The sequence below is a fragment of the Poecile atricapillus genome, chromosome W, assembly GCF_030490865.1.
Source record: "Poecile atricapillus isolate bPoeAtr1 chromosome W, bPoeAtr1.hap1, whole genome shotgun sequence".
Lineage (NCBI taxonomy): Eukaryota > Metazoa > Chordata > Aves > Passeriformes > Paridae > Poecile > Poecile atricapillus.
The window spans coordinates 99,309,426-99,321,937 of NC_081288.1; the positions used below are offsets into that span (position 1 = coordinate 99,309,426).

Consider the following 12,512-nt stretch of genomic DNA (forward strand, 5'->3'; position numbering starts at 1 on the left):
CTTCTCTCCCCCTTCTAACTCCTGATCCTCTAAGTCTGGTCTTATTCTAGTCTGCAGCTTCACAGTCTCAGTACAATCGTGTAACAATTTTTCTGGAGGTTCACCGAACAGGAACTGAGCAGGATTTTGTGCAGAAGTGGTTTTTAATTCTAAACCAGGTGAGCTGATTAAAATAGCTTCATATTTCAGAAGCCTGGAATCAGTCAGCCACTTCTCTGCTTTTTGCTGCAAGATGTTTCTCACATCGTGGGGAGTGTAAACTACCAAGGGAGCTCCAAAAGTTACTTTCTTAGCTTCTCCCACTAACAGAGCTACTGCTACAATCACCTGTAAACACGTAGGCCAACCTCGACTAACAGGATTTAAGATCTTTGAGAGAAACCCTATAGGCTTCTTTTTTTCTGCCCATTCTTGGGTCAGGACTCCCTGTGCTGTTTGTCCACTCACATCTACAAACAACTGAAATTCTTTATTTGTATTTGGTAGAGTTAGTACGGGGGCAGTCATAAGAATATTTTTCAATTTCTGGAAATTAGACTCATCCCGTTCAGTCCACTTCAGCCTGTCAGTGTTCAACCTTTCATACAAAAACTTCACTTTCTCACTGAAACCCTCAATCCACTGCCTGCAATATTCCAAGAGCCCTAAAACTTGTCTAATTTGTCTTTTTGTTCTCGGTGCAGGCAACACAAGGATGCCTGCCACTCTCTCAGGGTCCAATTTCTTTTTCCTTTGAGATATCCAATGTCCTAGGTATTTTATTTCAGGCTCTGTGAATTGCAGCTTGGATTTTGAGACTTTCAAACCTTTCTTTCCTAAGAAGTTTAACAAGGCAATTGTGCTTTTCCTGACACTTTCCTCAGTCGGTCCAGCTATCAACAAGTCATCTACATACTGCAAAAGCTTTGTCCCGCCCTCAGGAATAAATTGGGTTAGCAACTGTTCTAAAGCCTGCCCGAAAAGGTTCGGAGACTTCACGAACCCCTGGGGGAGGACCGTCCACCTTAGCTGCTGCTTCCGGTTTGTATCTGGGTCCTCCCACTGAAATGCAAAATAATTTCTACTCCTTTCATCCAGAGGGAAAGTCCAAAAAGCATCTTTCAAATCAATCACACTGTACCACACATCTTCAGGTGAGAGTCTATTTAGCAAGGTATAGGGGTTGGCCACCACCGGGAACTTAGTCCGGGTCCTAGCGTTTACAGCTCTTAGGTCCTGGACCAATCGGAAGCTGCCATCCGTCTTCCTTACAGCCAGGATGGGGGTGTTATGTTGAGACATGCAAGGTTCTAAAGTACCCTCTTTTAGGAGGTCATCAATTACTTGTTTCAACCCCCTTCTCCCCTCCATCGGGATGGGATATTGTTTAACCCTTATAGGGTCCTCAGGGTTTTTGATTTCTATTTTGATAGGTTTGATATCTAGCTTTCCTACCTCTCCTTTTGAATGCCATACTTCAGGGTTAATCTCCTCCTCATCCTTAGGAGTCAGCTTAAATATTTTCACTACCAATTCAGAATTTTTAACAATGATATTAATTCCTAAAGCAACAATCATGTCCCTCCCCAACAAATTATAATCAGCTTCTTCTACTAATAACAGATTCCTTAAGCAAATTTTATTTTCAGATTCTATTTCTACATCCTTTATTACGGGCACTTTGAAGGGGTCCCCCTTTGCACCGATTACAAAAACTTTTTCTCTGCTAGCTCCACATCCATACGGCAATTTCTGCAGGGTACTTCTCTCCGCCCCAGTATCCACAAGAAAACTTACCTCCTGTCGTTGGGGGCCCACCTTTAATTTTATCAAGGGCTCTTTGGATGTTCTGGTCCCCAAATTGAAGAGCCCCTGACACCCCTAATCCTCTTGAAAAATCTTCTCATCCTTTATTCTTTGTCTACAGTCCCGCCAAACGTGTCCTACCTGTTTACAGTAGTAGCATTCAGGGAGTTCTCTCCGTGGGGTCGGGGCTGCCCTGTGAGGACCTCGGGGTTTTCTGGGCAGTGTTTTAAACTTACCCTGTGCCTGCTCCTGTTTCTGGACCTCCTTTACTGCAGCTACTAAAACCTTAGCCTGCAATTTCTGCTTCTCATCCTCCCTCTTCATGTATACTTTTTGAGCTTCCCTTAGGAGCTCCTGGAGGCTTTTATCTTGCCACCCCTCAATCTTTTCTAATTTTCTCCTAATGTCCTCCCAAGATTTAGCAACAAATTGTGTTTTTAACAGAACCTCCCCCACAGGAGAGTTCGGGTCAGTTCCAGAGTAGATCTGCAAACTTCGCCGTAATCTCTCGATCCATTCTGTGGGTGATTCCTCTTTCCCTTGACACTCTCCAAAAACTTTGCTAATATTCTGGCTCCTAGGAACCGCTTATCTTATACCTTGAATAATTATGCTCCTCAAATCTACCATGTTCCGTCTGCCTTCCTCTGTCTGTGCATTCCAGCTCGGGCTTACGCTAGGCCATTTCTGGTTGCCTGGCATCCCCTGTGGATTGCGTCTGTCCCAGTCTCTGATACCAGCTTGTTTAATCATTTCTCTTTCTTCCTGATTAAACAATGATCTTAGGATTGCCATAAGATCGTCAAAGGTATAAATGCTACTCCCTAGAAATTCATCTAACCTCTCAGCCACACCAAAAGGATCATCCAACAACTGCCCCATCTCTTTCTTAAATGCTCTTACGTCTCCGGTGTTAAGGGGTACATTCACAAATTTGATCACTCCCGGGGCTGTCGGTACTTCCCTGAGAGGGAACAACCGGTGCCCCTCTTCACTCTCTCCCCACTCATCACTCACCATTCTCGCTCTCAAACGGGTTCTACTTGCGGGAGGGGAGATGGTGATTGTGAGTTTTCTCCCCTTTATCAATTGTGGGAACTCCGCCGCCACCCGGTTGACGGGAGGGATCCCCTCCATTATATGGGGGGTCCCGGTTGTAGCGACAGGACCGGCAAGGACGGATGGAGTGATCCCCAGCCTTGCGCAGGAGAAATCTCCAAAGAGGCTACTGTGGCTATGGTGTTCGCAGGCGGGGATAAGGGGAGGGCTGCCGGCATAGCTGCCGGCACCGAGTCTCCCGCTCGGGATGTATGCATCTCAGCGGGTTGGTCTCGGGAGCCCGAAGGTGCTGAAGGCACCACTTGATCTATCGAGGAAGGCTCAGCCGGTCCACGATATGGGGGTGGTAAGTGATCGAGAGGTTCCTAGGATTCAGCTCTCGACTCACGTTTTTCTTTTTGTTTTATCGGGAATAGCCCTACTCTGGCGTTTAACCAGAGTTTAGCATATTCCTTTTCCTCGGGATCCGAGGGGACTTTGTTCTCCACATAGGAGAGTAATTCATTACATGTCCATTTTTCGAATGTGCCTAACACTGGCCAAGTGAGGTGACTTCTCAATTCTTGTCCTCCCCAAACCTCCATACAGTAATGAATCAATTTTGCCTTGGATTTTCCCTTTCTCTGGGGACAATCTTCCCAGTGTTTTAACATCCAACCCAAGGGGCTCTCCAGTGGGATGTCTAGTGATCCCTCACCCTGATCGGAGGGGCTTTTCCCGGTGGTCTTTTTCTGAAGCTTACTCTTTTTCTGCCCCATATTTCATATGTATAGAATGTCTTACCAGTCTTCGACTCCTCTGTGAGTCTGTTTCTGTTTCTGCGTTGTGACTTTTTCGCGCTTACTCGAGGAATCAAACTTTGCCAATACTCACCCTTCAGCGAGCTGAGCTGAGGTCTCTTGTAATCGGCACTTTGATCCTCTTCCGGACCTTTACCTTGATCCGTTAACTAAAAGGGTTTACCAGTTCCTGAGCTCGACAGGACGTATCCTTCCCCTTTTAGCCCCTTGTGATCAGTCCCCCGAGACGCCCTTTCGTCTCAGGTTTTTACAAGTGTGTTGAGAAAAAGCTTTCAAATTGAATCGCTTCCTTCGCGGCCGGCGAATTCCCTCGTGGGAGGATGGAAACGCGGCCTTGAAGTCCACACTCGCTTCGTGATCAGATCACGTCTCACACACTTGCCCAATCACCCACTCAACCAGCAGTACTTACAGCTATTTTCCTGCGTGGATGTCTTCGTGCACAGCAGACTTTTTACGAGTGAAACCAGCCGCGGCTTTCCGAAGGCTCCGTGCCTTCCCGAGCTCTCTGCCCCAGATCCGTTTCCCTTTTATTGTGGTTTATCTCAGCCTAAATTTAGTTCGGATGTCGGAACGAGCTACGGGGGTTCTCAACTCACCAGGCTGCCAAAATCAGCGGGGGTACCCTTCCTGGGCAGTGAGATTCCCCCGCAGTTTCTCCGATCCGAGTCACGGCACCAAATCTGTTATAAACGTAATAGCAAAATAAGGTTAATATAAAAAGCAATTTATTATAAAACAATTTCAATCATAAGCAACGAGAGAAAAAACCACAATAAAATAAATCAGCGCAGCGCTGGGTGGACAGGGGTCTGCACCCAGAGGTACAGATTTTCCCAAATCCACGAAGGAGGGATTGCAGTCCGGGATTTTATAGGGATTTTCGTATCCTGAGGCAAAACCCGGAGTGGGCACTGTCTAACAAAGAGTCTAGATGTGTGGTTGAATAGATTTCCCGGATCCATGGAGCTGAGTCAATAGTCAACTGGGCAGAGTCCTTTCACATGCGAATGGTTCTGGGTGCCTTCTGATTGCATCTTTTGGTTGGACTCCTGGGGTGGAGTGTCCAGGTCGGGTGCGAAGCAGATGGATATCTCAGCCGGCTACTCTCATTGTCTGGCTTGATTGCCTGTGTCTTGCTCTTTATCTCGGGCTGATAAGCATCACCGTGGATCTTTACTGCCTGAGTGGATCGTTACCACCTGACTCTGGAAGGAATCTTTAGATCATACTACATTTTATATCTTTACATTATTATAAATATAACATATATTTCTTTATTCTCTTTCACGATTTTTTTATCCAATGCCACATTTATCACACTGTTAAATAAACGGGTTTTTTCCACTTCTCTCAGAGAAATCTCTTCCTGAACCGGTTGGGGGTTGGGAGAAAGGGGCCACGTGGGTTTGCTTCCGGGGGGGGGGGGGGGGGTGGGCATTGGAGGTTTTCTCCCAAATTTGCCCTAAACTAGGACACAGCTGTATGTGTGGTTAGATGCCAGCTGGGGGTCAACCCACCACAGGCATGATCTTTCTAACCTTGCCTCAAGTGCAGTACAGTGTACAGACAAAACAATTCTTTCATTGGTTTAACTTGGTTTAATCAGGATGGGGAGATGCAAAAGAGAGCGCTATGCTAACAAGACTGCAGCTTTGCCAATGAAAACAGTGTTGGCACTGGTACTACTTCTGCTGTTATATGTTTATTATCTGTTTAATTTATTTATTTGACTTTCATTCTGATGGAAGTTAAAGTTGGCATTGAGAATTTCTATTTTATAGAATAAATGTTTTTTGCAAGATTTTTATTACCAACTAAGCTGTTTTGTTGGGTATTTTTACTCTAAACTGCAATTTTTCTTTTTTTCTTGTATATTTTAACCCAGAAGATTACTTTCATATCACTCCTAAAATGCTTTTTTTGCAAGATGTGCAAATTGTTAGAATTGTCAGGAAAATTAATCCACAAACACCAGAGGTTTATGTCCAAAAAGGAGACAGAGGAGTCCTTTTACTTTATTTGAATAAAGGGAGAGGCCATGAGGCATTCTTCTGGGGTCTCTCAAATTTTTGGAGGGCGCAGCCTCTCTTTTAACCTAATTTCCTGTCTGCATGTCCCTTCTCTCTTTCCCCATAGGCTGAGGTACTTGAGAGGTACAGACTTCCCAGAATGCCTAATACCTAAGATTCTTCCTAATGTATAACCCCCCTCTTAATTCTTAACCCTTGTGGAATTTTATAGTGTTTACCCAGTGTCTCTTTCATCTTTCAGTGGAATCCATCCCATTGTTTCTGTTATCTCTCAGTAATAGTTTCATCTTATCAGTAGACCCACAGCTTGTTTGCAAAGACAAACCTGTCATTCCTCTCAGAATCAATAGGTGAATAGTCTGAAACAATTGATAATTTAAATAGTATAAAACTTTAGCTGTATAAAAGTTTTAGTTTTTAAAAAGTTTTGAGAGCAATACTTCGCTTTGCTTTGATTGCTCCCTCCACTGCTGCTACCCCCTATTTGATTGCTTGGGGTAGAAAGAGGTCAAAATTGAGGAAAGGGTAAGGAATGTTTTAGTGAGTTTAGCCCTTGACTTAAATGGAAGTGTTCTTTTGTCATATTATGAAGTCTGTGAGTTGCCATGCATTTGTATTTGGTTTTAATAGCCTTCATGTTGTGTTTGAGGAAGACATTTTGGCTGAAATATACTCTGGTGTGAATTCTGTCATTTTTTTTAGGTGCAGATTTTGATACTGTGATCTGTGTTTGTTGTTTGAGATACAGGTTGTATTGTAGCCTGAATAGAAGCTTGAATAAGCTTAAAATACAGCAGATCAGTTACCTCTAATACTGCTTATTTACTGAAAATGAACAAATTTGGGAATAAAAAAAAGATGGTTATAGAGAGCCTTTGTCCCCTTTGGATGGTTCAGAGTGCTTTTCTCCAGTGTGAGTTATTTGAAGAAATGGATTATCTGAACCTGTGAAGCTTTCCAAATTCTGTGTGTTGGAAATAAGTAATTTGAGAGAGGTCGCACATGTAAACATCTGATAACTTTATTTGAAATAAAGGTTTGTAATTTTATCAGTTTCAGCTGAGATCTTTCATTAGTTTTATAGCTCTGTTCTGTGAGAATAAACAGAAGCCTTAACTTTTAAGGACACTCATTGTTACATGTTTTTTAGGTGGTATCATGGAAAACTCGACAGAACAATTGCAGAAGAACGTCTTTGGCAAGCGGAAAAACCTGGAAGTTACCTTATTCGAGAGAGTGATCGGAGACCAGGTTCATTTGTGCTTTCATTCCTTAGTAAAACATGTGTCAATCATTTCAGGTGAGAAGTAAATGTTTTCTTTTAAAACACTGTAACTTATTTATTTGTGAGTTTAGAACTTAGTATGGTATAGAAAACAATTGTATTATAAATTTAATATTTTTTATTTTTCTTTTTATCCATGTATGGCATAACTCTTTGCTAGGGTTTAATTGTTTTAAACCATACTACAAAAATTCTTTTACAGACTGAAGAATGAAAATGTGAGGAAACCAGCATTATCAGGATAGAAAAGCTTGTCTAAAGCTGTTGTGACTAAATTTACAGTAACATGCAGGCTTCTTAGTAGCAATCAGATTGTTTTAAGTCTATTCCTCAGATATTGCAGCTTAAAGAACATATTTTAATGCCAAAGTCATAACAAATCTGTGTTTATAAGATAGCTATAACAAGGAGAAACAAAGAGGTAATGTGTTTAACAATATGAGGATTTGCTAGAATCAGCTTTCAGTCTATGTTAGAATTAGTTGTTCTAAATACAAGTATCCATTTATCTGAAATTGTAACTGTGGTTATTTTACCATTAGCAAGTTATAGACATTAATTTAGTCTCATGGAATGTAAATCAGATGTTCTGTGTAACTTTTTAAAAATTCTTTTTGTTTCTTATTTTCTCTCTCTTGATTCTGCTGCTGTGCTTCTTCTGCACTTCTTTTCACTCCTGGATTTCTCAGTCTCCTCTGAGCTAAGCTCCTTTGGGATACTCCCGCACAGGGAATCCTGCTTATCACAGTCCTCCGGGTCAGGACAAAAACTCCAAAGCCTGTTAGGATCTTGTTTCTCGTGTTTATTAGGATGTTATCACAAAACTTGTCAGGTCTCTCCAGACTTCCTGCACAAGTTCAATTCACTGCAATTTGGCTCATTTCTTTCTGATGGTACAAAATTGCCTTGTGGCTCACTTTGGCTTTGAAAGCTCAAAATGGCCCTGAACCATGCAGTTCTTTTATCTTTATACTCATTCTTATCCAATTAACAATAGACACGTATATTATTTTTCTTAATGACTCAATGACCCATCACCTGTGTGCTGCACTGCAGCATTTTCTATCCAATCACTATTACCCAAAAACCTCTAGAAGAACATGAAGCAGAAAGAAGGAAAAGAAGCAACATTCTAAATCCTCCATCTTGCCTTCTGCTTTCTAAACTGTTTTAAACTCTAAACTTTAACTTTTTCATCCAGTGACTTAAGAAAACTCTCTAATGTAAACACACACTTTTAGCTTTTCTATCTAACAGTTGTTTTCATGTATCACCATGAAAACATGCTCATAAATTTCATATTGTATGAAATTCAGTGTTTTTCTGGATCTCAGAGCTAAGCATCAGAAACAAGGGCATACACTCTATGTTTCAGACTCCAACATTCTGGGAAGTGCTTGAATATTAGCATGTAGTGTGCTGCAGAGTAATGTTCATTTTCACAAAATAGGATGTCAAGTGCATCTTCAGCACTAGAAAAAACCTTTGTCAGCTATCTAGATAACAAGAAATAAACAGAAAGCAAATTTTCTTGCAAAGCAAACAAAGCATGCATCTTTGCATCATGTCTGAGCAAACAATTCATGCTTTATTTACTATTAGATATTTATCTGTTGTTAGATGTTTATTCTTTTTAGCTGTTTATTATTGTTGGCTGTTTACTATTGTCAGGAAAATTAATCCACAAACACCAGAGGTTTATGTCCAAAAAGGAGACAGAGGAGTCCTTTTACTTTATTCGAATAAAGGGAGAGGCCATGGGGCATTCCCCTGGGGTCTCTCAAATTTTTGGAGGGCGCAGCCTCCTTTTTATCCTAATTCCCAGCCGCTTGTCCCTTCTCTCTTTCCCCATAGGCTGAGGTACTTGAGAGGTACAGACTTCCCGGAACGCCTGATACCTGGGATACCTTCCCCCCCTCCCAATGCATAATCCCTTCTTAATTCTTAACTTTTGTGGAATTCATGGTGGTCTTTCAGTGCCTCTTTGATCTTTTAGTGGAATCCATCCCATTGTTTCTGTTGTCTCTCACTGATAGCTGCATCTTATCAGCAGACCCACAGCTTGTTTGTAAAGACAAACCTGTCATTCCTCTCACTATCGTTAGATACTTATCTTTTATTAAATACCTATTATTAGTAGATATTTAGAATAGAGACTTGACAAGGTAAAGTCTGTGTCAAGCCTCTAAAGGGGGAAACTGATGCCTTAAGTTTTAGCTTTCATATTTTTCAGATTCTGTGCTGCCTAGGTGCGTAGTTTTGAGCTTCATTTTAAGTGTTAGTGAGTTCTCATCATAGAGTAGGTAGACAAAATAATTCCTTTTCTAGCTGTTGGGGGTTAGGTGTCCTTTTTTTAGTTCTGTCTCACCTGTGGAATTTTTACCCATTAGTTGCGGGGAAAACCTGACTGCTGGTACTTGGTAGGTGCTTGAGAAACACAAAGAGTTTGGCTGGGCCCAGGGGGAAAGGGAGGCAGGAAAAAGGGAGGGCTTGGACAATTTTGCTGGCTTCTTCAGCTTCAGAGAAGCACACTTTGGTGGGAGCTGTTGCTGCAGAGAGAAGGGAATTCGCCATCACCCAGATGAAGCTGCTGCTTCTTCTTCCTTCTTCGTTGGTGGGCCTCGCACCCCCTGTCCTGCTGGGACATGTGGCAGTGCCAGCCACTGCCAAAGAGCTGCTGATACACCTCAGTCACTGGCTCGGGATCTGTGCTTATTCCTGCCTGTCCAGCTAAGTGTTCCTTAGGATCCTGCAGGAGCAGCGGGACTGACTGCCTGAGGGGGTTTGTGAAGCAAAGCCTCTCTCTCCTCCATCCTTTCCTGTCTCTGCTGAGAAGGCTGTCACGGGCTCCCTGGTTCTGTTTTGTTGTTAATGCTGTAGTTATTGTTGTTTGTTTGCCTTGTTATACATACTAGTAAAGAACTCTTATTCCTATCCCCAGATCTCTGCCTGAGAGCCCTTTGATTTCAAAATTATAATAATTCGGAGGGAGGGAGTCTACATTTTCATTCCAAGGGAAGCTCCTGTCCTCCCTAGCAGATACCTGTCTTCCAAAACCAAGACACTAGCTTATACCAAGGAAAATCGTTACAAGTTTCAAACCCAAAAGCATAAACAACAGTGAACTGAAGAGAGAAAACAAGGATGAGACTTCATAACCTGAAGCAGTGATTGGACAATTAACCCTTATAGAAACGATATTTTATTTAAAGCCTGTTTGCACAACCCAGGGTACAGTTTACAGCCCAGCTTACAGCTTACAGTGACCTTGAAGTCGCTGTGAAGAATGTAAACGAAGAAGAAGATGATAAGCAAGATGCACTAGCTAATAGCAGTTTTGCTTAAGCCACGTGAACCCTGGAAAAAACCCTATAAGAATGTACTGAGTTATGCAATAAATGAAGTTCACTTTTACCTCTATGAGGACTCCATGAATATTCCGAGCGGCTTTCCTTTAAACCCTGATATACAGATGGTCCAAAACTTATAAAAATGTGAGACCTCGTGACCAGTCGTCCATTTTGTGACCATTTTTAGGTCCATCTTGGGTGTAGACCTGGCCAAAGTCTTGTACTGCCCAAGGTATATCCTTTAAGGCCTTTCAATAAATACCTACTTTATTCTTAACTCTGTCTAGCCTTTGTTCTAGGTCAGCCTTCTCAAGGCATCCCAGCTATACTGATTCTTATTAGGGAACTGATTACTATGTAGCAGTAGTAGTAAATGAAGTTATGTTCATACTTGTTTTTAAGTTTTCAAGAGTCTCATTTTTAATAACTTCTGCTTATTGTAGCCAGTATCAGGTGTTGAATGTTGGTTTATGTCCACCATAAAATTGTTTCTGGCATCTCAGAAAATGGGAAACCATTAAATGCTACTTTCTAAGAAAGGAATCCTTATAATATATTAAAATCTTAAGTAATCTTTTCTTCTTGGATCCATTAAATACATGACCTATCTGAAGGAAACTAATTTGTCTGCTGATACTGGTCTTCATGGAGCAAACCTGCTTTTGATTTCACTTGTTGACTGCAGAGTGTATATGTTTTTGTTATTAGAAGGGCAAATGCCAAACATTTTTCCAGCCTCAAGATTGACAGTCTTGAAGTTAATTCAGCCAAATATAGGGATGTGTCCCTTGGGTCCCATAGACTGGAAGTGTCACTTCCACCAAAGCTTGTTCTCTGCCAAAAATTGGTGAAATTTTCATTGCTTGACAATCTCACTGATATTTGTTTCCTAAAAGTGATATTTCTTGGATTAAACTTTCCTTATATATTTCAGTTTGACTAAAATACCAATATTGTAGGTGAAAGTTCTCCAAATCCCCCTCCCCCCAAGTTGGATATGGGCATATGTTCATGCAGCATATGATTGACAGATAGTGTATGAGTCCATCAAAACTAAATTCTTTTTGGCTGTAGTAGTGTATTTTTTTGGTGAGTGACTGAGTGATATAAAATATTGGGGAGGAAAATCTTTATATTTTCATCTTGCCCTTCATAATTTTCCGTGAATGAATGGACGTTAGCAAATGTGATGTCTATCTACAAGAATGGCCACAAAGATGATTTGGAGAATTACAGGCCTGTCAGCCTGACCTTGGTGCCAGGGAAGATTATGGAGCAGATCATCTTGAGTGCCATCACATGGCACATGCAAACAGGTGATCAGGCTCAGCCAGGATGGGTTTATAAAAGGCAGATCCTGCTTGGATAAACTGATCTCCTTGTATGACAAGGGGTGATTTACTTAGTGGATGAGGAAAAGGCTGTGCATGTTATCTACCTAGACTTCAAGTCCAGTAAAGCCTTTGGCAGAGTTTTCCACAGCATTCTCCTAGAGAAACTGGATGCTCATGGCTTGAACAGGTGCACTGTTTGCTGGGCAAAAAAATGGCTGGATGGCTGGGAGCAGAGAGAGGTGGTGAATGGAGTTAAATCCAGTTGGTGGCCAGTCACCAGTGGTGTTCCCCCAGGGCTCAGCACTGGAGCAAGTCCTGTTTAATATCTTTATTGATCATCTGGAGGAGCAGATTGAGTGCACCCTCAGTAAGTTCACAGATGAAACCAAGTTGGGTGGAGTGTTGATGGACTGGAGGGCTCTGCAGAGGGATCTGAACAGGCTGGATCAATGGGCCGAGGCCAGTTGTAGTAAGTTCAACAAGGCCAAGTGCCGGGTCCTGCACTTGCGTTATGACAATCCCATGAAACACTACAGGCTTGGGGAAGAGGGACTGGAAAGCTGCCCAGTGGAAAAGGACCTGGAGGTGCTGGTCAACAGCCAGCTGAACATGAGCCAGTGTGTGCTCAGGCGGGCAAGAAGGCAAATGACATCCTGGCCTGGATCAGGAATAGTGTGGCCAGCAGGACTAGGGAAGTGATTGTCCCTTTTTACTAAGCACTGGTGAGGTTGCACCTCGAATACTGTGTCTAGTTCAGGGTCCCTCACTGCAAGAAAGACATTGATTGAGGTGCTGGAGTGTGTCCAAAGAAGGGCAATGAAGCTGGGGAAGGGTCTGGAACACAAGTATTATGGGGAGCAGCTGGG

General features: G+C 42.3%; 1 protein-coding gene across 7 annotated transcripts in view; it reads left to right on the top strand.

The window, feature by feature from the left end:
* The window catches only part of LOC131591631 (ras GTPase-activating protein 1-like), a 183,982-nt gene that overhangs the window by 37,436 nt on the left and 134,034 nt on the right, over window positions 1–12,512 (top strand). For all 7 annotated transcript variants that reach the window (XR_009280424.1, XR_009280423.1, XM_058862524.1 and 4 more), the window contains exon 2: window positions 6,828–6,977. Coding sequence is in view for 5 of the 7 variants with exons in the window: in XM_058862524.1 (XP_058718507.1) it covers window positions 6,828–6,977 (150 nt within the window). In the remaining 2 variants the exon portion in view is untranslated. The remainder of the gene's footprint in view (window positions 1–6,827; window positions 6,978–12,512) is intronic.